We start from the raw sequence: 25,746 nt of genomic DNA on the forward strand, positions 1-25,746 counted from the left end.
AGTATATCACAGTTTCACAACATAGTAGGTCTTGTAAGACTGGGTATCACCCATTCTTCTGTGGTACTGTTTAGGATTTTATTTTTAGAAATAGAAATTTGAGAAATGTAGTCTCAGAAGTCATATAGGAAGGGGGAATGGTTGGGATACAGATAACATTTATGTTTGGCTTCTAGCAGGTCTAGTCAAGAAGGCTTGGAAGCATGGGACAGGAAAATGTCAGCGACCTCAGGGCATTGCACAGAGGGGGTGGGATGGGATTTAAATCAGCAGGATAAATTGAAGACCTAGGAAAAAGACCTAAACTACTGATCTGGAAGAAAAGCTAAAGGCTGCTTGGTATCTGTTCAACAGTTTTATTCTGGAAGTAGTGAATGCTGCAGATGTGTTTGGGAGCACAGGTGTATACAGTATTTGTTATAACCTGCCCCAGCAGGGGAAGATAAGCCAGGTACTTGGCAATAGATCCCTTGGGGTGTATTAGAGAGAAATGACACTGAATGACCAATATTTATAAATATATATATATTTGTAGGGTTTATTTTAGAAAAATTTGGTGGCAATGGAAAGCACTATGTAGACATTTTGAGTATTATAGATAATAATAAAAAAGCATAAAAATAACCCTTAAGAACATGTATAAGAAAAGAAAGAAAGGATAAGAGTAGAAAGATACATAGTTACCATCTGTGGATCCAGCAGCAAGACTTGGTTGCAATTTTGATGAGTGATGGTGGCAGTCCTGATCCATTGGGGATGGGAAAAGCCCACAAAACACAAAACTGAATGGGTTAACATACCCTCAGGTTTGGTGGGAATGCCCAGGTACCTCCTCTTGGGGTGAGGAGTTTTACACTGTATGATGTAACACTGTGGACCATGGGGCACTTTGGGGGTCTTGGATGATTTATTACCCTTTCTAAGACATTACAGGTGCCTTGGCCTCTTCCTTTAGCTGGCTCAAACCCCAGCTTGTAGCCCCCGTGGTGGAGCTGCACCCCCTCTGTCCGCGGGTGTTACTTTGCCCCAGGTCAGCAGAGCATTCTGTGGCTTTTGCAAATGGCCAATTGTTTTGAGTCATAACCATTAACATTCCAGTCTCTCACGTATTATTAACATGAAGGAAATAAGGGAATGACAAATATCAAAGACATTAGGTTTGAAGTCTCTTTTTAGTGAGAAAATTAAATTTAGTCTGGGAGTTCTGTGTAATGCTAGCTGGGATTGAGAGTGTGTAAATAAACTGCACATTTCACTGTTTCAAATCACTTATGCATTTTACCCTGTTTTATTTTATTTGGTATCTGTCTTTTGTCAGTGGACAATCAAATAGGAAGAGGAATCAGGAGAACAGGGGCTGAAAAGATAATGCACTGTGTCCCTGAGGACATGCCTTCTTTAGGATAATAGGCTCCTTAAAACAAGGCACTAAGAAAGTGTATTGATTCCTATAAGATTAACTTTTGCATTGGCACTAAGGCTGAGGGACATGTATGATTTACTAATCAGACTTCAGTTCATAGGAAATGTGTGTTCTTCAGACTTTCTCTCTTTTCCTGATGAGTGGCAAAAAAAGCCTAACAATATATTCCGCCATGCCTTTTCTTGTCACTTAGACTTACGAAAACAACTTCAAAATAAATGTTGTGTTGGTAAGTCAACACAATGTCAAGGCATCTCCATGCTTTCTTGGTATAGTGCTAATCAGAAAACAAAGAGGTTGGGTCCTTTTCCAGTAAGTATGTCTCAGACTCTTGAAACAGGAATTTGATTTAAAATAGATGTTTCTGTAGACGTCTTGAGCAATATCAAGGTCCCATCTTGAACATGGGCTACCATGAGATAATTAGTTTAGAAGCTGTCTTGAGAAGGATTGCAAATGTCATCAGCTTTTGGGGAAATTCGTATACTTTCAATACCTCAGAGAAAAGGAAGAAGTTAATTTTATAAACCTGGTGCCCCTGATGTGGAAACAGATGTTTGGATGCCTTTGTTCTTCAGAGAACTTTGCTTTCAGATCTGTTAGATTCAATGGGCTGATCCCCATAAATGTCGGTGATCTGAGAAACAACTCGTTTAATTGGGGAAGGCTGATCAGGGAAGCTTTCCTGCCCTGTTGAAACTGAAGCAGGGTTAGCTAATGAATAGTGCTGAGACTATTAGCTGTAAAATGCTGTGACAGGACTTTTGTTAGTGATTTTGGTGTTGTGTTGGCAACCTGGCTAATACATAAATGCTGACACACAGTAACAAAGTTCATAATTCTCAAATGTGTTATTCTTGGAGTGTTTAAAACCACTTTCATTAATGAAAGTATAACAGTACACTTGTGCTTAAAAAAATAAATGTGAGACATAACCACTTTCCTATATGAACTTGGTAAGAACTGGATGTTTTGAACAGTCCAGAAAATGTTTATTTTTTTCAAGCTGGTGTACTAAATCCAAGAAACCTTCAAGCAGACTTTTTTCACCAAGTCAGAAAAGAGAAATTCTTCCTCTTTTCCTCTTCTTTTCTGCTTCAGATATTCTAGTGACTTAGGTAAGTGCTCATGGTCAGTGAATTAAAAACTGATGCAAACTTTTAGAAGTTGTTTCAAATTTTATGTGAATGTTAATGAATGTTTAAAAAAAAATCGTTTCAATACATGGTTTCCAAATCCAGGACAAGTTTATGTGTGAGATTTGATGAAAATGAGGAGCTACTCTGTATTTAAAAATAGCCATACCACTGCAGTGAACTGTGTTATTCTGAAAAGTTTTAAAAACTCAAAAAAGCTTAAATAATCTTACAATCTCTAATGGAATAGAGAATCTGGCCTATTCCATAGATGTCTATCACTGAAATCAGCTACAATGAATGACCTTATTCCTTCTGTGAGAATTCAGAGGCACTGCTTGCTAAACAGGGGTAGAGGATGCACGTGCTGCACTCTGCCTTTCACACCCAGCACCTTTAAATGCATAAAGGCATTGACATAGTCTTCAAGACTATGCAAGAGAAAAAGCTATCTCAGAATAACTTTATTTCAAAACACACCTGCAACTAGAAACTTATAAAAATATATCCTTTCCTGAGGATCTTAGTTTAACATTGCACAATGCTTGTTTCTTTCTACATTAATTTCAGTAAACTTCTCAGACAAGTTAGTATCAAGGAAATAATGAGGAAAACACTATTCTACTATTTAAGAATGCAATGAAATACATTAAACTGAAATCTTCCCTCAGTTTAGATAACTACCATCAGTTTTGCTTATTACCACTTTTCTATAGATTTGATTGTTACCCCTTCCCTCTTTGTAAGTAGTCTTCTAGAAGAGCCACTGGTTTATACAGATGGAGAAGATTGTTTTCCCTGAGTTCTCTGCACTCTCCATACTGCCATATCCAATATTTCAGGCACTCCTATTTCAGGCAACAGATTTAAAGACCTCTTGTTGGAGAGTTTGACTTTAGTGGATGTTGCATATTTAATAAATGGGTCGAGAAGATGACTGTGCTCTCTTCAAATTGCTTTTGAATTCTTGTTTCTGAGTAAAACTCTCTTCCTCTTCTCTCTTCCTCAATTTTACTTAGATGCTTTTAACTTTAATTACTGCACTGATGGTAAATGAAAGTGTGCCTGCTTCCTTGTCCCTCTTTTCCAAGTGTTCAAAAATAACTTAAGCCATCCAAACCTGTAGCTGCAATATAGAAGTAAGAAGCTTCCATTATCACTTCTTAACATACAAAATATCATTAGGAAATCATAGTCAGACCAAGTTTACAGTATATTCAAATTGAAAATGGATAATCACACTCTTTGACATTTACAGAATATCAGTCTGTGCAGACAAATTCTGTAACTACCTTCTAGTAGCCCTTTTTAGACTATGTGTTTGAACTTTTGTAAATAATTAAATACATAAATATAGAAATCAGGGTCTGATTCCCATCTATCCTTTGCAATATTTTTCTCACAAAGCAGTGTGCACCTGAGTCCCAACAATACTGTGGAATTTATAAAAGCGTGTGAAAGAGGGTTTGTAGCAATAATCAAAGGTATCACCTGATATAAAATAGTCTTGTTTTAATTAGTCTTTGTGACTAATACCTTCTGGTCAGTGTTTCTGACTATTTCTCAAGAAAGAATGGCCTTTTCATTTTTCTAGTTAAATAAACATACACAGATTCACTAAAATTCAAACTTTTTGAAAAGGGCTGGTTATTTTTCCCATGAAAGTTGAGACCACTCTATTTAAACATAAGAGAGCAGACTTAAGGATCATTGGCATGGTCTTGGTGAAAGTTACTGAGCCACATAGAGAACAGCATGATTTACTCCTTTGGTAGCCCAAATGAGCACGTAATGTGGACATGATGATTAATCATTGATGGGAATCATGGCAACATTCCTCTATAGAGATAGTCAAAATAAGTAAAATTATGAGCCTGAGAATATATTTTTCTAAATCTTATCTAATCTCATGATCATCACATGAAATGTCATGTCACAGGAACATATAGGAGACCTTCTGTCTTTTGGAAGATAGGTGATTTTTGAAGGAGTGCTTCAATTCCCTCTCTCTGACTTCTTGAAATATAATATCTAATGCTATAATACTGTCTTGAGATGAACATAAGATCAGAATTTATTGGTTAAACATTTATGCTGCTCACTGAATATTTCAAGGGAAGAGCACAAGGAAAATTCAGGGAGCTGTAACATACTTCATAATTAACACTTCACTTCTCACTATCCCCATGACAAAAAAGTTTGCTTAGATTCTCTGACTGAAGCCAACACTCAGATCACTTTCTCTACATGCCCTACTTAGTCCCATCGCTGAAGGGTGAATTTGGAGGGTCAGAATTTCTCACCTGCTGGGCACATGGTGTCCTTGCCTGCTCAGGTGAGATGGGTGGGTGCCACTGAAGAGCCCCTCATGGCCTGTCCATGACAGGCCACTTCTTTAGTGACAGCACTCACTAAGCAGGAGCCAAGTGGTGCACACAGTGATCCTGCCCTCTCTATGCCTTAAACACCTGCTTCAAAGCTACACACTAAGGCCCTCTATTTGCTCTGGACTTGAAGGCTTAAAACTAGATTCCTGTCTTGAAGATAAAGGAGGACTTCATTCCTTTATGCCAGGTTTTTCATACCTCTCATCTGGCAGCCTCGTAACTCAAACTTTGCCAATAAGGAGGAAATTTAGGTTTCAGTCTTTCTTCAACATGTTCTCTCCAGGTGAAGCTGAGTTACCACACAGGATGGAAGGATGATGAGAGAATGGAGAGAATTAGCAAGTGGTAATGTAATTCTACAGCTTGTTTTGATAACATAGCATTTAAAGGTGTACAGTCAAATTCTCCTTCAGCTCTTATATTATCAGTAATCATTATTTTTTAGATGAATATTGGAATAAAAATTAAGCTCAGATTTTTGAACTGACTTACTGTATTAAGGGTAAATCTGAAATAACTATTGATTTGTAATTCAGAACCAGAACAGATGAGAAGAGAGGTTGACTTCTGTGACTGTTTGGACAAGAGTGTGCTTTTGACACATACTCCACGTACAGCAAACTTTGTCATGTGAAACTAGAGGCAAAACCAAACGTCTGTAATCCCCTTGTTTAGGTAGGGTTGTAGAGGTCAGCAGGGCATTTGCCAATTGTGGTGAAGAAGAAATAAGTTTTGTTGAAGGAAACACATGAAACATTTCAAAATATTCTCTCCACTTTCATTCCTTTTCATTCCTTCCATTGTTAGCTCCTGGAACTGTAAGTCAGGCTTTGTAGAAGGATTTAAACCTTAGACTTTATATAAACTGAAAGTTATTCCTGCTGGGAAAGATGCTGGGGCTTAACTTCCGGGAGCCCTTTTAGGTTCCTTGTGTATGTCCCCTAGAAAAACCACCTTGTGTTTTTTTGAACCTTTCCCCTGACTGGGATAAAAAGCAAAACTCAGGACATTGCATTCTGGTATTCTGGTGTATGCATACATGCTCTGCATATAGGCAGTATATGACAACAAGGGAAAAAGATCCCTTACTCCCTTACTTAGGAAATTAGTGAGCAAAATTAAATGGCAAAGTTTTTCATAAATCCTTAAATTCTCTGAGTCATACCAAAGGTTTAAATTCAATATATTTGAATCTGCTTTTTCAAGGACTAGATGAGAAGCACGGACATCTTCTAACACTCCTGTGAGATCTATCAGGACTTGGGAAAAAGACAGGCATTTAAAGATGGCCATACCTCAAACAGTGCAGTTGAGCAGGCAGAAAGCTGCATCTTTACCCCATAACTGTGTTCCTGGGCTGTGCCAGCAGCCAACTGCTGCATCCGGCCATCCCCCCGAGGAAAAAGTGTGACACAAAATTATTTCTCTTTGCTACTACAAAGGTAAAACAGTACAAGGCCTTTGCCATCCTTCTGAGAAAGCCATAGTTTATCAGCAAGATATGATCTTTAGTCAATTAGAAAAAAGTTCTTTGAAATCTTAAGGTAGCCTAAAATTCCATTATAGTGGAATTTTTTTCTAATGAGTGTAGTAATTACTGTTTGACCAAGGACTTCTGAGTCACAAAAACAATGTTATTTTTTGTCCTCTCCACTTCAATTACTATGTCAAAGGGCATGCAAAAGCACATAAAAAGTAATTATAAATATTCTTTCTGAATGTGCAACTTTTAAGAAACTCCAGAATTTCTCTAAAATTTCACTTTTGATTAACCATGTTAGAAAGTTCTTGATTACTTAAAAATTTATGAAAATCTATCATGTTAACAATGTTAGTTCTTACTTTTGCTACCAAAAAAGGATGGATCACAACAGGAGACAGTACAACTTTCATTAGAAGTGAGATTGCAAAAGCAAGATTTGCAAACAGTCAAAAATTAACACTGGAGAGTACAAACAAGTATCCTGGCACTTAGGATACGAACTTCAATCCAAGTTTTTCTTTGCCAGCAGCCAGTAAGTGATTACATAATCCTACTAAGACAAACTCAGGCATGAGAAAACTCTGCTGTCAGAACTAACATCCTTTCTGTCCTAATTGTGCCACAGACACTGAGACAAAGCAATTAAACTGTTCTTGTGTCTTTAACCTTTGTCCATTGATGTGTGATACTGGGAATGGTCAATGCTAAACAAACAGCATGCATCTCATGCCAGCAAGAGGCATTCTACTTAGAGCACTAGTAGATTTAAAATTTAAAGCTGTAATAAGGAGTAGATTTAAAATTTAAAGCTGTATTAAGGATATATAAATTTAACCAACCTATTCTGTACAATCTGTGCATGAACAATTTTATCTTGGCAAGACAAGTAGAACAGTAGAACAAGGAGACATGAAACTGTGTAACACAGGGCTGGTTTGAGCTCCTGTGTGGGCAAAACAGCACAATTGCAAAGCGAGTTCACCTGGACAACTTCAGAAGAAACAGTAAACCCATGCAATTATAGAGTATGTGGTAAGTTCTGCCCTCACTGACTGAAGCAAACTAATGCACAACAATGCAAAAAGGCATGCAATTAGAAAAAAACTGCTTAGTGTAATTAAGTGAGTAAAAGTGAACAGAAGAACAACTGGCATAAATGTGAGGACAAATTTGAGAAATGACTTTTGAATATTTCAAAACATTTCTGATACCATATTGAAACTAGAACTGCTGGAATTTTTGGCTGTGCTTCCTTCTTTTTTTTTTTTTTTTTTTTTCTTCACATGATGAACATCTTGAGAAAGGTATTTCATTTGGTAATTACACTGTTATCAAGCAGGCTTATTGCAGCCCTAGCAGAATGAGGGATAAAATGCTTGGCTGTGAACTTGTGAAGGTGAGCTTAGACAAAACAGAGCGCACAGACTTTACCTTTTTAAAGAGTGAGGATAAAGCTGAGGGTGCCTGTGCACCTCTGTCTGGCAAACTGATGACAGGGTGCCCACCAAAATGGGAGATGATAGTGGGTACACACAATGCAAGGTCCTCTTTCGCCTCAAAACAGTATGAAGAGAAGATGGGAAGACAGTTACACAAGTTTCTTAGTTGTGGTGTTCTTCTTTTAACTTTTTTCTTTTCCCCCAGCAAAGATGCTGTCCGACTGCTTTGCTGCATTTAGCACTGCCTCTCCCACTTGCTGAGGGAGCCTGATCTGCCTGTGGGTGGATACTTGCACTCTGCTTGTATTAACTTGATATAGCAAGCCAGTGGGGAAACTAGGAGCTGCGAAACTCATCCGGGTGGATAAGATGATGAAGCTAAACAAAACCCTTTCTGAAAAGTATATTTTGATGTACTGACAGCTTGCACTGCATCTGTTTGTATTGTACCCAGGCAGATCTGCCTATCAATATTAGACGGAAAACAGTGATTTGCTCTAATTTTCATATTGCAATGAAAACTGCAATTGCCATGTTGATGTATCAACGATTTATAAAGGAGACAGACAAGTAGGAAGTGGGTTTAAAACCTTTTGGGCTGCTGCACAGTTTTGGAAAAACACCAGCAAAACTCTTCAAATTTTCTGAGAAAGGGAAATTTATATAAATTCAGGGCTTCATCTGGAATCCGCCCCCCCACGCCCCGCCGGCCCCCGAAAGATTTCTATCAGTAGTGAACAAAAGAAATGAGATTACTGGATGAATGAGAGCCGTGCTCTGCCATTCCAGCCGGGGATGAAAAAGCGCTCTGCCGCAAGTGCAAGCTATGGAAACTCTGTATTCTGGTATGAGCAGTTCATACAAGGCAGATGCGATAATTACAGAAGCAAACAGCACAATGCTACAACATCCGCAGACACTGGATTAGCCCACTTGTACTTTTCTTTCTTGTCTTTTTTAGGGTTTTCTCCTATTATTTTAGAATAGAGAAACGTTTGCAGTGAGGATGGCTGATTTTCTTTCTACGGCGCTCGGCAACAGACGCCAAAGGGATTCCGGGTGAGTTTGTTTTACAGGGGTGTTAAAAACTAGTAACTTCAGGACAGCTGGGCCGGCCGCGGGCGGTGCTGGAAGGGGTGGGACAGGCGCGCCCGCCCGCGCCGCCCCGCCCGGCGCTATAAACGGGCGGTGCGGAGCCTCCGCCGCTTCTCCGCTCCCGCCATGGCTCCCGAGCGGTTCCCGCCGGCCTTCGCCGAGGCCGGGCAGCAGAGCGGGCTGCAGGTGTGGCGTGTCGAGCGGCTGGAGCTGGTGCCGGTGCCCCCGAGCCGCCACGGCGACTTCTTCGTTGGGGACGCGTACCTGGTGCTGCGCACGGAGCGCCGCGGGGACAACGTCGCCTACCGCCTGCACTACTGGCTCGGTAGGAGCGAGGGCAGCCCGCAGGGCACAGCCGGCTGCTGAAGGGCCCCCCGGGCTCCAGGGCATCCCGCCGGGGCAGGGCTTTCCCCGCCCTTCTCAGCGAGGCTGCGGGTGCGAGGCTTCTAAGAGGGGTGCTGGAGGTGGAGGCAGAAGTGGGGCTGCCACCGAGGATCGCGGTGGTGCCAAGCGTCAGCTCCTCCGATGCTGAGGGACTTAGTGGGGTGTGGCAGAAAGGTGAAAGCTGGCTCACTTTGTGGTGGTGGTTTGGGAAGGTACTGAAGTGTTAAAGGCAAATCTTGGCTGCACCCGACAGAGGTTCTGGAGTGAAATCCTGCTTTCACTCACATTAGTAGTTTTCTTGCCTTTATTTCTCCGTGGATTAGAGTGTCTTCTTGGCCATCTCCCGGCGATGTTGTTGCCCTGGTTAGTGTCTGGGTGTGCCTTTTCCAGCTAGATTAATTTTGCTTTGGTACAGAGATCACATGCAAAGACACCAGGTTTTCTTTAAAACCTCGTTATATCAGTCTGACAGCCTACTGGCATTGGAACTGGACTGATGTCTTCCACCTTGACTAGACCGCTTTCGGCTGAAGTTGTGTTTTACGTGACTCATCTCCTGGAGGTTTCATGTGACTTCCCCATCTAGTGACAGATCCTGCCACAGTGATTGCTGTTTAGCTGTCTAAAACTTACCACTTTTTTCTTGTTTCACCAGCAAGTTTGTGTTTGTAGGCAATCATCTCAATGAATGCACATAAAGATGGGTGTATTAATGTTAACGTGCTTGAGTTGCTGCAGTTCTCATTGTACTTTTGCATGCATTGAAAAATAATTGCAGATAAAGCTTGGATTGTTTCTGCATAAATGTTTGAGTGTTGAATTTTGCATGTCTTCGGAGTTTTCCAGCTGGCAAGCATGTTAGTGTCTGTGTCTGGTAAGAGTATAATCATAGATGGCAGTGTGAATGAATTTTTGGCAGAGACTTTTCTGTCTGCAGTGCTGCTAATTAGTAGCAGGGTTTGGCTTTGTAGACCTTTGTTAATGAAGCTGGAACTACTCATGTCTTAGTGAAGGTGTAGTAGACACATCACAGGGAGTGATGTAAGGGCTGTTTGCAGCTCTTGGGAAGGGAAGGTGGAACAGTGACTGACAGCTGAAGCAATTAAAACCTCATTGCTGGTGGCTAAAGAGCGTTAGCTGTACACGTTGATGCACGTGTTGTGCTGATGTGGTGCTGTCTAGGTAGTCTAAATGGCTTCAGGTGGTCTGGGCACCCACTGTTGTTGTGCAGCTGGTGAGGTGGCAGCAGGGAGGCTCAGTGCTGGCAAATCCCTTCCTGCTTGCCAGATATTTCAGTAGCAGGGTGGAATGATCTCGAACACTGCTGCACACTTAATACAACAGGAGACCAGGACTTCAAATAAGGTGTATTGGGAGGGCCAGTCACACTCAGGGCAAAAACTGTAGAATAATGTTGGTATTTTTAACTGATTCACACTGCTGTTATGTACACCAAATTTTTCCCTTGTAAGCAAAGACTTTATAATCTGTGGGGAGGACGATCACAATAGGGTGTTTCTGAAGACTTCCCAAAAGTGTTTCTGGACAGCTGCAGCAGTCACTATCACTCAGACTTCAGGATGTAAAGAAAGAATCCTTGTGATGGGGGAAACAGTACAGGTTTTGGTCTTAGGTACTTACGAGGGCCTTGTCATTTGGTGATGCACTCCTACTCCTGCTTGTCATCTGTGGTATGTTATTGTGGCAGCCACATATGGTGGCTGTAAGTGTGCACAGATTCTGACCCGCGAAAAAGACCCCCAACACCAAATTTTCCTGTTATATAGTGACAAAGGTCCTCCTAATGCCTTGCTTAGGCATGCCCAAGGGGTTAAAACAAGCTCTAGACCATGGGAGGATGGTCTGTGACCTCACTGTGCTGACAGTCTTCAGCTGTGACTGGCATCAGTGGGATAAAGTGACCCCACAGTTGTTCTGCCATGCTGAAGCTTCCTATGGGAAAGCCACTGTTTTACCAAGTAACTTACATGCACTGAGGTGCTGTGGAGGTTGCATAATTTCTGAGCAAGCTAACCTGGGTGTATCAACATTGTTGGCATGGCCAGGCAATCCATGTTGATCTGTTTTGCTGCAGCTGTATCCACTTTTAACATTGTTCAGACATCCTGACTCAGTTGTCTCTACTGGCACTTGAGGGATGCCTTAGTAGCTGTACTAATCCTAAGTGATCTGTGTGGACTTGAAACTGTCCTTAATGGAAACAGCATGCACTGTGCCAGTATGAAAATACTTGTGCAAATGAGATTGGCTATAGCCCACTTTGTATCTTTAATAAAATCATGCATGGTGGTTTTTAACTATTTTTTAACCCTTGTCCCCAGAGATGAAGTCATAAGATCTGTCCATGTGACCCAGGATCTGTTTGGTAAAAGCTTGCTCTTTTTTCTTTTTATGTTCTGGCTTATTTATAGCTGTTTGTGCCTTAGACTGTAAGGCAAATCTGGTTTTCATACAAGCTTGAGTAACTTATGCTTGGACTGATGCTCACTTGTTTTTTTTTAATGGGATTTTGCTGAGTATTTTATTGCATAACAGCTATGAGACCAAGTCTGATAGTAGTTCTTATCTCTGACTCTCTTCAAAAGCCATTTTCTTTAACCTTGACCTTGTAATGTAGTTGCAAGTAGTAATTTAGAAAGATCTAGTCTTAATGGATATGATTACCCCTATTTAGAAAAAGAGCAAAAACCACCCCTAAAACCTCCAAAACATTACCACTGCCATTTAAGGTGGTACCCACTTCTCAGAAAGCATCTTGGAACATAGCAAGTTCTGTCATGGAGTGATTGGGACCCAAATGGGAGGCCTCACCTTTCCTTTTTCTACTACAGTTACTGAGAAGCCTGTTTTTATAGACTTGATTCTATTTGTGCTTTTCTTGAAACAATTTAAACTGCTGAAAATGTTCATCCAAAATGTTTAGGCACCCATTAAAATCTTTGGTTTAGTATACAGCCTGTTTTCTTCATGTACAGGCACCAGCACACTAGGTCAAAAGGCTATTTTGCCGCAGATTTGGGAATAGGCTACTTTGTATAAGCTACAAAACAAAGTGTGACCTCATGAAGCAAATATCTGAGCCCCAAAGCTGCTTTTCTTTCTCCCAGCTGTACCAGGCATAATATCTTGCTTGCATTATAGTGTCAAGGGGACTGCTTTTGAATTATTCTGGCTTTATGGCGTGATGAGTTGTTCTTAGAATAAATATATGTTTTACCATGCAGACAGTCATTTCACATGACCTTTCTTTGAACTTCAGCTAAAAGTCCAAAAATCATTACAGCTGACACTTGCCATGCTAAACTCAGTTAAATTCTTTTGTTTGAAGATTCTAAGAGAAGATCTTCACTATTTTTAACTTCTTTTTTTCCTTATGAATGCAGTTCTACAAGTAGTCAAGAAATGGTCTGGAAGGTGATGTTATCTGGTGGTGAACCAGATTGTGATTCAGTGCTTTGTTTCCACATAAACATGAGTTATACAACCTGCTGAAGGCAGTGTCCCGTTGTTACAGAAATAATTTCTCCAACAGAATTCAAAATTATATTAATGGTTTTTTGACATATTTCCCCTTATTTCAGGGAAAGAATGCACCCAGGATGAAAGCACAGCTGCAGCTATCTTTGCTGTTCAAATGGATGACTATCTAGGAGGAAAGCCTGTGCAGAGTAGAGAAATTCAAGGATATGAGTCTACTGAGTTTGTGGGTTACTTCAAAGGAGGAATTAAATACAAGGTAAAGAATCCAAATATCAAAATACATTCTGAAATTGTATGTAACATTTTTCCCTACATAAAGATGTTTTGCTTTGTAAATTGAGGTTTTTAAAAATAGTTTATTAATGCTTTGTGGGTTTAGATCTGAACCACCCATCTTAAACTATAGGAGTCCAGTGTTTGTACAGAAAGCAGCAGCTTGTTTGCTGGTACCTCTTCTGATATGTGAAAACCTTTCCAATTTTTTTTCCCAAAAATAAAGCTGTCCTGAAATTTCATACTTGTGTGTCTAAGGGAGCTCACAGTAGGGACTCTGTGTCTGGGAGATGTTAAATCTCACAGAAAAAAATTCTGACCAAGTATTTTTGTTCAAATGCAGTTTGCTCAAGTGGTTAGAAATATTAATAGAATGGAAAATACCAAAGCTTCATAGAACTTCATTTGAATCTAAAAATGATGCTTTTGCAGTCTTACTGCAGTTTTTTTCTGAAGTAGATAAAACAATGTCCCAAATTTTTTTGAAAAATTTTAGCTTTTGGAAAGGTATAGTGTCAAGGTCATTGTGTCACTTCCAGAAGCTGAATATAGCTGAAAAATAACTTTTTTCCCCCCATCAACATCTTTAGTTTTTTTTAAGACTAAAGTAATATATCTCCTGAGAATATCTCCGTGGTAGAAGCTGGGGAGGCGTGGCTCATTCATCCTTTTCCCCCCATTATGAAGGTTTGTAGCTTCTCTCTCTCTACATAATCAAGCTTTTAACTCTGCGTAAGTAAGTTTGGCAGTGATGCACTGTAACTTTCACATTTTATTTTTTTTTTGTAATTTCAAGAGCCACTCTCTGTTCCAACATAAGGTCTGAATCTCCCAGAGGAGTGGAGAATGCTGCCTCACAGAGGCAGACATCCAAGCCAGTTTACAGGATTATGCTTATTTTTACATTCACAGATTGTAAATCAACAGTTTGCTCTCACTTCCCCTAGTTTGCTACTCCTTGCCAGGTTGACTCCTAAGTTGCAAATACTCCTTTCATAAAATTGCAGAGCTGCTGTGGAATTATCTCTCCATCTACATGTAACCAGGGACTAAACCCACCTGGACCTCTGAGATTCAAGTTTGAAAAACTTCAAAAGGAGCTGCATATTTCTCTGCTTTTCCTCAGTCCTTGACTGTTGTCCTAACAATGGGGTTCAGTATTATCTCATCCTCTGAAGAAGGTTGGAGAGTGCTGTAAATTCTGTGCTTTCACTTTTGCTGTTTATCTGAAAACCCTTTGAAGGATGGTGCCATCTGCTCCCTTGGCTAAAGATTCACACCTGAGAGTTCAGCAGCAGTGATGTCTGTCTGGTCTGTGGTCAGCACTCTTAAAAAGTACTTTGGCTTGCTTCTCACTACATAAACTAATTTTTTCCACAGCTCCTCAGCTGTAGAAAAAAAAAAAAAAGTAACTTTGCAGAAATTAAGCTGAAATAAAGCTGACTGTTTTGTTTTGTTTTGTTTTATTCAGGCAGGTGGTGTTGCCTCTGGATTTAATCATGTTGTTACTAATGATCTGAGTGCCCAGAGGCTGCTGCATATCAAGGGCAGGAGAGTTGTAAGAGCCACAGAAGTCCCCCTGGCTTGGACCAGCTTCAACAAAGGAGATTGTTTCATTATTGACCTCGGAAATGTAAGTATTTTCTAGAGCAAAACACTGAAAAGCAAGAGCTGCATCCCTTCCAAGGTTTGAGTCATCCCCTAAAATGCCAAACTGATTTTGTCACTCATATGAACCAACAGAAAGAATCTGCTTTAGCAAATTGGTTTTAGTGTCACACCACTTGAAAGGTTTCAACCTGTCCTAAATGTTTCCTGAAGTGTGCACAGATTCTGTCAAAAACCAGTTCTCTTTCCCAGAGAGGAAAGGAATTGGGGTTTTTCACTACTGGTGTTCGAACAGCTTAAACAGTTCATTCTAAGTCCAGTCTGACTTTGGTACTCTCTACCAGATGAATGGCATCAGTCCTAGTTCAGAGCAGAACACAGATTCAACCATTCTCTTCACAGCATTTCTTCATAGTCATCAAAGTTTGATAATTACAGTAGACCCTAAAGAAATAGCTGCAAAAGTGATTATAAAACTACTTGAATATTTCAAGAGATCACTTGAGAAACAATCCTGTGCTCAAGGCTTTCTGCTGAAAACAAGTACAGACATCACAGAAGAATATCAACACATATGAGAAGATAATTCTGCTTGTTTCAAATGGCTTAAAGTGTACTGCTGTCACCTCAGAATACATGCTAAGACTTTCTGAAACTAAGAGTAGCAGCTGGGATGTAGTCCGCACTAATTAGATTCTAATTACCAGTTTGAAATTATGCTCACATGTATAAAATGGAAAGCATGTGAAAGGAAACAGTTTATCTGCATTTAATCTTAACTGTAGTATTTCACAGGGAAGTGGTCAGCTGCTTCAAGATCTCAAAGTTCCCCTGACCTATTGAAAAATGGGTTCTTCTGAATTAATGGTATGCATTTTCTCTGAAATAAGAAAATTCATGGTTTCTTTTTCTCTGAAAGTATCCCCTAATGTGACAGTTGAAGATAATCAATATAGCTACTTGATACCAATCTATCTTTGATTTTTATTATGCTTCACAGCCTTCAGATGGAACACCAAATAGTGTTTTTGGAATATTATCATATTCCTCTTATGTCAGTGTGGTTTAGTCATGTGGAACAGCCTTGTGATCACTATCCAAAGTAATCTCTCACTTTGTAAAGAAGACCCAAGTCATCTATTCCCTCCCAGAGTGAGCCCATGGGAGATGGAAGATTTGGAACTAAGCATTGCTAGATAATGCTGCTTTTGCAGTAAGGCTGTAATGGGGCTTGAGTTTTCTGGAGTTAACCTCCCATGGACATGCTGTGGAACTGGGTGTACTCCATGAATTCAACTTGTTCTGACCCTTATTGTGCTGCAGTTACCCAGATGACCTTGAGTAATTACTCAGGCCACACTGCAGACATGTCAATGGTACTGATGAAATGCACTATGGATGTGTTGCAGTGTTACATGTATGGCTTGGGGCACATCCCTTTTGGTGAGAGGAGAGTGCTCTCACTGAGCAATTCAAATGTAATATGGCTTGAGTCTTCACCTGATACTGAATGTACATTGGGAGCCCTTTTTATATGTAACATCACTGGTTTCTGGTTCACTGTTTGACAAGACAGAGGTCAAGCAGCAATGCAACACTGTGCCTTTGCAGGGGGATTAGATGTGAGCAATACCTAGGTCCCTTTTTTTTGCCATTCTCTGGGAAATGTCAGTCAAGTTACATGTCTTAATACAGTTCTTGTCATGTCAGTTGTGAAAGAGGGATTTTTCTGGGTGTACTGACAAATTTAGGAAGACTGTTTTAGCATCTAGATATTCATAGTCACAGGATATTGCATAAACCAGACCATGCTTGTGGGAAACGAAAATGGGTGACATAGTTCAGGATGATGATATACAAGTCTAGTGAAGTACCTCTAAATAAAGGAATGTGATAGCAAATACAATGCCACAGGAGAAACCTTGCTCAAGTTTTATGAGAACTATATTTCAAGCTGAAATAATTGTACTTCAGATTGAAGTTTTCCATGATTAAAGGCCCATTGAAAATAGGGGAGGCTTTGTGAGTCTTTACAGGAGCTCTTAATTGAATTTAATGTTTCTTTGAAAAAAGGAAAGTATTTTTAATGAAGTAGATTTCTTTACTTAACAATTGAAATAAAATTAATCTTAAATAGGGTTGCTTTTGAGTCTTGGTATTTATTGCAGACCACTGCAGATTCATTGTGTAAGAATAATGGGCATTAATTGCATAAAATAGTGAGGTTATGGTCAGTGCTTTTAATGTCAGGTTATTGTAGTGTGTCAAATAAGATGAATTTCCTAGATTTACGTTCCCTAGTCTCTTAGCTAACCAGAAGGATAGTCTCTATGGCACTGAAAAATTGCTTGTGCTGTCCATTTCCTGTTATATTTTATCAAGCTGCTTATCTAATATAATAAAAAATCATTTCAGTTTTCCTGTTACTCTCAATTACTGCAGTATTTTAAACTCATGGTTTGAACAGATAAGGGAAAATTATGAAAGATAATAATGAATAGGAATAAAATCATTACCACTGGGATTTCCTTTACAGGAAGAAGCAAAAAGTGTGTGTGGGCATTTCAAGCTAGGTTCACATATTTACAGTTCAAGGTCTGATGTTTATTGCATACCTAGATCATAGAACAGTTTTGGTTGGAAGGGACCTTTAAAGGTCATCTAGATCAACTCCCCCTGCAATGAGCAGGGACATCTTCAACAAGCTGAGGTTGCTCTGAGCCCTCTTCAGCCTGACCTTGAATGAAGGTTATTCCATCTTGATCCAGCCTTCCAAGTTACTGGAGTCAAACCTTGGCCAGAAATAAGATCAAAAAATAGTGTTGTAACTGCCTGCCTCCTGCCAGTCTCCCTCTTTGTTAAAAGTGGTTGGGACTCATGGGGTCCTGTTCCATGTGCACAGCCCACACAGCGCCTTGGCTCATCTGTTACTAGACCACATTTACAGCACTTCAAATACCCTGCCAATGTCTCATCTTGCCTCCCTTGAACTCTCTTGGCTGGAAGAGAAAATAGCTGTAGAAGGCAGAGAAAACACTGTATGTGCTATGAGAGGAATGGTTATCTGTGGGAAATGTGTGAAGATCTTTCAGTCAAGCAGTCTTTAACACCATGAGCTGTGACTGTACTGATCTTACTTAGAGGGAGTGATCCAGGTGAGTGCTGGGATCCCAGACCCTGGTTTAAATTGGGGTGTCTTTTCTACATGGGATTTCCATGACACCTCTTTGGTGAACCTGGGAATCTCTCTGTAAAGGAGCCTTTGGGCAGGCAAGACAAGTGCAGGGCATTTGCTGAGAGGGCCTGGAGTGGAGCACACCTTCCTGTGTCAGGTGCTGCTTAGTGCAACTTGTCCAGGCATAGCTCTGCTCAAGGCCTCCCAGGAGCTGCTATTTTCTGCCACACAATCACAGAATATGCTAAGTTGGAAAGGACCTGCAAGGATCATAAACTCAAACTCTTAGTCCCACACAGGACAGCCCCAGGAGTCAAACTATATGCCTGAGAGCATTGTCCAAATTCCTCTTGAACTCTCTCAGGCTTGGTGCTGCTGCATCCATGTTCCCTGAGGAGCCCATTCCAATGCCCAACCACCATCTGGATGAAGAACCTTTTTCAAATATCCAACCTAAACTCCTCTGATACAACTCCCTCAGGTCCTGTCACTGGACCCCAGAGAGAAGAGATGAGTGTCTGCCCTGCCTCTTCCCCTCAGGAGGCTATTGTAGACTGCAGTCAGGTCTTCCCTCCATCTCCTCTTCTCCAGGCTGAACTGACCAAGTGACCTCAGCTGATCCTCACACAGCTTCTCCTCAAGGCCCTTCCAATCCTGTCCTCAGCTATTGCTGGTATCCCACCTGAGAGGTACCAGGATGGGTTTGACAGTTCTTGGTGGCCTCAGGCTGCCTGGCCTGGCTCTGTGCTGCCCTTCACCTGCGGCTGCCGCTCTCCCTGTTTCACCCCACCCCCCAGCCACCTCCCCTCACACACAGTCCTTTTTCTTCCTTCATCACCAAGACAATTCTCAAAACAGCAAGGAGCAGGCAGGCATGGAAAATGATCACAGAAGGCAAGGAGAAAAATAGATCACTGTGCCATTTAGTTAATAACACACATAGAGTTTCTGAGGCTATTTTTTTGTATTTATTTAAATGCATATGTAAACATACTGTATATATGTATATTTTTGATAAGATGTGCTAAAGGCTTTCATATCTTTTGTCAATTTTCCTGGTTTAAAGTGGGAAGGAAGCTTGTTAGTATTGTGAAATTAACATTGCGTATATTGATGTATGCTGGTTATTTATGAAACTGGAGTGTTGAGATGTGTCAGTAACTGGGGTGGTTATCAAACATGGAGCAGAAATAATGTAACAATAAAACAAAGCAACATTAATTGATCAGCTGATTTTTATTGAATGGTTCCCAACACAGTTTGGGAAGCTGTGCTGTATGAAAGCTGTCTGAAGTTGTATCCTTAGTGACCAGCAAAATATTATATTTGAAATAGAAGAGCCCACAGTATTCTTAGAAACAGCTTGTGCTATCTAGCAATCTATGTATGTATTTCTCAAGGGCTTCATGAATCCAAATGAAAATTATGAAGTTAGAGCTCATGAGACTGAACGGAGTTGTTGTCGTCATGTATCTGGTCAGTATGTTGCTAATAGAACACATGATAAGCATGTCAGAAGGAGACTTGCAACAAAGACACTAGAAGAAATACAGCAGGCAAAAAGGCTGGCTTTTTATGACAGCTACTTTTCATAACAACTGATAACTAGGTGTAGATTAAATTATGCTAACAAAAAAGAAAAGTAACTTCTGCTTTTTAAAGAGCAAGATAACAGATACTTGCTTTATGGTTATAACCACGGGGTATGATTCAGCATCACACTGCAACCTTAAGCACAGTTGTCTTGGTGGTTTCTGTAATCTTCTTCCCTCACTACTTCTTTTAGGTCACTTTGCTTCTCTTCCATTAGATAAAGCAGTTCACAACAGGCATATTAATTGCTTTAATAAGCAAAGTCACTGTTAAGGTATAAACAGGGCTGGGAGAACAGGTTCTTGTGTTTTGCCATTCATCACTGTACATTTTTAGTTGCTTTCCCTGACTCTAAAAACTGACTCATGCAGGTTTTCCATTCACGTTTCCTCCCACAACTAACCTCTTCTCTGGTTTCCCCCAGCTGAGAGTTAAACTATTGCTCATGCTGCAGCAGGGAGCTGCCAAACAAGTAGCTGAGCTTGAAGAACTAAAGTGATTAGGTTCTTTATTAACTTATTAATAGCATTAAAATATTGTTCTGTCTATAAAATGTGTATCTTGGTTAGTAAGCATCTTAATTTTTCTGTAATTTTGTGAACTAGTTAGCCAGCAGTGTAAATACCAGCATTCTAGAAATTGGTATAGTCTCAAAGTCATCAGATGGAGGAGAAAAAAAAAAAGTCCTTTTGCCCCCTGCTTCAGTTAAAGTATTCAGAGTATGGATTTTTATTCATACTCTATGGACTGGAAAGTTTCCCCTCACCACCACTTGTACACAGAAAAATCACTGCACCAGAGATCATTGTTTAAGCTTCAGGTGGACTGGACACACAGGTATCCACAAGGATTCAGTTAAGTTAGTTTTCTTCCTGATGTTGTAGGAAATCCAAATGTTTTGCTGCTTGAGCTGCTGTTGTTTAGAATTAAGATTATCCTGGTATTGACCCCTTAATCCACTGTGGTATAGCAAAAACTGTTCCTACTGCATACTAGCAAAACAGGTGTGAGAGGAAAAATGAATGTACCAAGTGCATGACTCTGCTATATCTGACTTATTTTTAGTCTGAAAAGTTGTTCCATTTGAGTCAAATGGGAGACACCAAAGACTGGTTATAAAGACACTATTGTAATTTTAATTTTTTTTTTAGCTCATGGTGGCCTCAGAGGTGTTCTGGCTGAATGAATTTGGAGGTTGTTTTGAATTATCAAAACTCCACAACTTTCAATGGTTCACTGTATTGCAGTTTCAACAAATTTAGATTTTATGGATATGTGAAATGAGAGGGTTTTTTTTTCCTTGCCTGTGTCAAGAATTCAACAGTCAAGAAAGGAAAAAAAGTAAATAATTTAAGGAGAAAAATGCATTCAGCAGCCTATATTAATCTGGTTTAATTGCTTTAGGGATGTCTGTTTTATTTCCAAAACCTTTGTGTTTGAAATACAAATACCAATGTAATGTTTTACAAATATTTAGAATTAAAGGCATTAGAAGTATTTCTGTTGTTTGCAGTTCATACTTTTTTCCCCAATTTATTTCTACTTTCTATTGGCATTTCTTCTTTGAACATATTAAGTTTAATTACAGAACTGGACTTTTAACAAGCTAAAAGGAGCTCATGCCTTATCAGAGCAGCTGTTCACTAATGACTGTGGAGAGTCTCAGCTGAGTGCCTGCCCATTATTTTGATAGTAGCATGATAAGATGTGTGTAAAGCTTTGCCAATATTCATGTGTGTTCTATCTGCCTCTAGCATTGCTGGGGTATTTTTTTTACTTCCTTCAGGAGGTGATTACTTGGGAGTGCTGGCTCTTTTGGGGTTTCCTACAGCACAGTTCTTCTCCTGCTGACCCACCTGTCCTGACAAGCCTCATCAGCCTTTCTTCTTATGTGGGTAAAGGTCGACAGGTTTAAAGTGTATCAGGGTTCCAAACAAAGAAGAGATGCATGCCAGCTTGTGATGCTTGGCTTAAGTTCTTTTCTTAATGAAAGTTTAAAGTTTATTTCAGTATTTTAAGGTTATTGAGACTTTAACATTTCACTGTCATTTTCTACTTAAATGAAGTTTCACCACAAATTATTTCTAATTAGAGTTTTGAAACCTATTTAATTTCTTTATTTTTTTTAATATCTCTTCATATAAGAGAATGCAAATCAGCAATTACAGTAGAGGCCTGGAAATTAGTAGATATTTCAACAGACATACAGGTTTGAAACACTTGCATATTTAGGGCATGTTTGACTAGAGAAAAACAACTTTATGGATTTAAGCTTCTTGGCTTTTCCTGTCATTGTCTTGGCCGAGATCCACAGAAATGACCACAAAAGATCCAGAAAAGAGAGTATATTTTCATGTGCCTCCAGACTAAGGAGGCTGCCAGTTTAATACAGAGGTGGCTATGTGTTGGAGGGGAAAAAAATTGGTTTTTATGTCACTTCTGAAATAAGTGATTTTTTTGTTTGTTTTTCCTTCTCTTGCTCTGCATGCCATTTGGGGCTAGAGCAGGAAACAGGAGGTGTTTCACAGTCCCCCTCCATACAGGGAAAAGTGCCAAGGTGCTCTTGCTCAGGGTTACACATGAGCCATGCATAGTCATCCTGACGCACAGCCTCTGTGTGGAAGCTAAATGTTGGGTCATTTTTAATGTGCTGTAGAAATCTCATGTGACTTGCACAAGGTTACTCTGCAGGCCAGAAGCTATTTGAAGTAAGAGCAGTGAATTCTGACTCTCTGTGGGTGGAAGACCAAACTGTTTCCCCAAAATGTGCAGTTGAGGGGAGAGCTCATTCTGACCACGGTGTGCATGGCACAGACCCAGCTTGCCTTCCCAGCCTCACTCAGGAGCTCTAGGGTGGTCACTGTTATTTGATATAACATTTTTCATTATAAGGTTATATTCATTACAATGCTGCTCATGATATTATATTTATTCAATATTACTCAATATATTATATTCATTAAAATGTTAGTTTCATTACAACATTATTCATGATAATGTTTTCTCGCCCTCAGCTGTTAATTGTATAACTATAACTATATAACTATATTGATTTCAATAATTAATACAGGGTATCTCTCTCAGAATTCTGTTTAAGAGGTTTTAAAAAGTAAATACGACTAGTGCAAACTTCTGAAAATAAACTGGGCTTGGCACAGGAATTACTGATGAATGAAGCCCTTTTAGTTTGAGGGGAGTGAACACTTGAAGTCTTGTTTTCATTTTAATGGAAACATCTTTTGTCAACTTGCCAATTCCAAATAAAGTTAGCAAAACAAACCTAAAAATAGTGAAGGTGTAGTACAGCTAGGAAATTCTGAAAGTAGTGAGTGAGCTAAAGCTAAGTATCTTATTTTGCCCCTAGCTGAGCACTTTATATATCTAAAAAATAAATACATGAATAACAAAATATGACCCAAAAGCTCAATGAGTTGTTGGATATGGTTAGATAACTAACTGACTGTATTTCAGATAAATCCAGATCTAAATATTAGCCTTCTCAAGAAGTAGCTTTAACTTCTAAAACTCTTCTTCTGGTTTTAAATTTTTGAAAAACTGAATCTGCCTAAAGGTTGAAAATGGGTAGGTTATATCAGGAAGGCAAACTTGTAGATATTAATCTTCTTTTCTGTGAGGCCTCAAAATTAGATACATTGAAAATGAGATTATTTGAGTTCAGAAGACTAAATTAATTAAATACAAGCTCCTGAAAGCTCCTAGCACTGAATGCTTGTGATATTTTAGTGATCATAGCAAATACATTACCATATAATATATTTTGGGACATTTTCATGGCCTGTGGCTGCTTATGTCCTTCTATTTGATTATATAGTACATTAAGTTTAGCTTTCAGGCTAAGAATAATAAAGAATAAGTGTGTCTGTTCTCTAGTGTTAAAAAGAAGCAGATTCTCATTTCTCTAGCTTTGAAAATGAGTATTTTTCCCATAACTGTGTAAAATGGAGCTTATAAATCTCCAGATCAAGAATGTTTTCAGACACTGCTTGTTGATTCAGGTGGTGGTTTATGTAGTAGAAGAAAACCTGGAACATTATTTTTAAGGAAAATAATGAAACATGCAAATTTAAAAATCTGAAATCCATTACTGTAGATTTCTAAAGGTCCTTCTCCTTCCCCAAGCTCATTTGAAGCCTAGAGCCTGTGGACTGTAGGAGAGTCATTTTAGTCACTTGCTGGCTGAAGGCAGACAGGGAGAATAAGCTGTGAATGTGGAGTAACTTGGGTGCAGTGGGGCCTTTAGGAGATGCTAAGAAAAGAAAATGTGAATTTATTGTCCAAGAAGTAAAGGTCTTTGTAATTTGCAGTGGCAGTTCAAGTCTCACAATATCCTTTGTGGTCAGTACAGCAAAAATACTGATTTTGTAGATGCAACTACTTGTTTGAGGTTCTATCACCAGTTACCAAAAAACCAAGAGAAGGTCAATCGGTACAATTGAAGCTGTGCTTCCAACCTTTCTGAATGAGCAATCTCCAGCAGTTGCCACACCAACACTGAGATAAGGCAATAGCTGCCTTGCCTCTTTCCCTGTTTCCTAAGGGAAATAAAGAATTCCCGTTTAGTGCTGCAGTATCTCTAGTGACTCCTGTTTTCTCACATAATTGCAAATCGGCTTGAATAGTTGGATGTAGGCCAAGATGAGAATGATGCTAAGGAGTCTGTGTAGTGGAAAGTCTCCATGAATTTGGTAGAAAAGAGCTGAAGCAGTGCCTGGCAATAACAAATATGTTAAAAATCTGCTCAGATTGGAACGCTTCACATTAAGTTCTTTAGAAAGATCTTTCCCTAAGTATGAACAGACATTTTGTTTTCCTGGGGAAATGTAGAAAGTCGGATTTAAGATAAGGTTCAGACCTGACACTAGCTATGTCTCCAGATTCTGGATACTTGGTAAACTGACAGTATTTAAACCAGAACTTAGAAGCAGTTTTTTAATTTAACCCTACAGTCAAGTTGCTAAAAGCAAGCTGAAAACCTCACAGCTTTCATTGCATAACGTCTGCGAGTTGAAAGGGATAGAGTTCTGTGACTCTGTGGTGTAATCCTTAAAACTTTGAAGAGATGCTTTTGAAGGGGGGGAAGGGAGGTTGGAAGAGAGCAGTGAGATCACTGAGATCTCACTGTGGGGGGTTTAATGTCCAAACTGGTGAAAAGTAACTGTTGGAAGTTACTAGCTCTGTTTTGTATGCAGATGCTATGAATGTTGTTTTCTAAATATTTGCATCTGCTAGTACAGAGAAGCTGTGCTTCATCCCTCACTTGTTGCAAACCACCCTTTCAAGTACTGTTAAAGACCAACAGTGGTCAGCAGAAATAACTTGATTTTTTTTTTTTTTTATGGAACAGATTTTCATCTTAAATCTGTTTTATACAGTTGTATATACAACATAAAACTAAGCCCAAGTAATTTATTCAGTAAGAGCTCTGATTAAAATTTGCATTGCAGATGAACACAAACCCGTTGAACCTTATTAAAACTGAAAAGGACTGTGTACCTTTATTGCTGTACTATTTGAACTATTTGACAGAATCATGTGAAGAATCAAATTACCTTCTTCCAGGAGAAGGTGGGGGAAGCAACCAGCCAAAATCAGTAATTTCCTTGGACTGGTTCCTTCCAGCCCAGCCTCTAGCATCCCTGCAGCTTATGTTATGCCTTTCATTAGTACTTTTCATCAAGACCAAAATCTAAATTCTTTATTCTGAAATGCTTCAAGTTCTGGATGAATAATGGGGATTGCCAAAACTCGGGGTTCTTGGTCTGTGTGGCTGAATCAGGTGACCTGTCTTAGGCTGGTTCTGGTGTCTCCCTTTCCTGAGAGGTGCCCTGGGAACATGCTGCTTTCTGCAAAAGGTCAGCAGATAAAAACTGGATTGGAAGTAACACATACAATCTGGATCTTCCTGGAGATTTTGAAATGAATTTGTTTCTTGACACAGGTGAGTATCAGCACTGCTGAAGTACCACAGAAGAGGAGCTGACATGTATAAAAATTGTAGTAGCAAATTTAGGAGTTCCTGGTTCTTTAATTAGCTAAAGCTCTATATTGGGATAAAACTCAGTCAAACCAAAATTCTGACTATTCTGAGCTCTAGTGATCTTCTAGTTAAGTGGAAGCTAAATTATATTATATAAATATCTTGCATATTACAGCATCACAGAATGAAATAAGTTGGAAAAAAACTCTGAGATCACTGAGTTCAGCCCTTGACTGAACACCACCTTGTCA

The 25,746-nt window shown here is 39.5% G+C and overlaps 1 protein-coding gene and 1 long non-coding RNA gene across 10 annotated transcripts in view; one reads left to right on the plus strand and one right to left on the minus strand.

Annotated features, from left to right (window-relative positions):
- On the minus strand, positions 1 to 8,955 carry LOC135295301 (uncharacterized). The gene is made up of 3 exons (XR_010357351.1): positions 7,861 to 8,955; positions 5,145 to 5,235; positions 1 to 3,685 (listed from the first exon to the last, which is right to left on the minus strand). It is a non-coding gene; the product is annotated as an uncharacterized LOC135295301 (long non-coding RNA).
- A 119-nt stretch (positions 8,956 to 9,074) lies between these two features.
- The window catches only part of SCIN (scinderin), a 45,432-nt gene continuing 28,760 nt past the window's right edge, over positions 9,075 to 25,746 (plus strand). The window contains exons 1-4 of one of the 9 annotated variants that reach the window (XM_064411280.1): positions 9,313 to 9,398; positions 11,690 to 11,733; positions 12,950 to 13,104; positions 14,593 to 14,754. In XM_064411280.1, the coding sequence (XP_064267350.1) occupies positions 13,003 to 13,104; positions 14,593 to 14,754 (264 nt within the window). In that variant the 5' untranslated portion in view covers positions 9,313 to 9,398; positions 11,690 to 11,733; positions 12,950 to 13,002. Of the gene's footprint in view, positions 9,522 to 9,555; positions 9,711 to 10,498; positions 10,530 to 11,190; positions 11,346 to 11,689; positions 11,734 to 12,949; positions 13,105 to 14,592; positions 14,755 to 25,746 lie in introns of those variants that run through there. The other 8 variants (XM_064411271.1, XM_064411275.1, XM_064411279.1 and 5 more) reach the window with 8 other exon arrangements.

The sequence above is a fragment of the Passer domesticus genome, chromosome 1 (assembly GCF_036417665.1).
Source record: "Passer domesticus isolate bPasDom1 chromosome 1, bPasDom1.hap1, whole genome shotgun sequence".
Classification (NCBI taxonomy): domain Eukaryota; kingdom Metazoa; phylum Chordata; class Aves; order Passeriformes; family Passeridae; genus Passer; species Passer domesticus.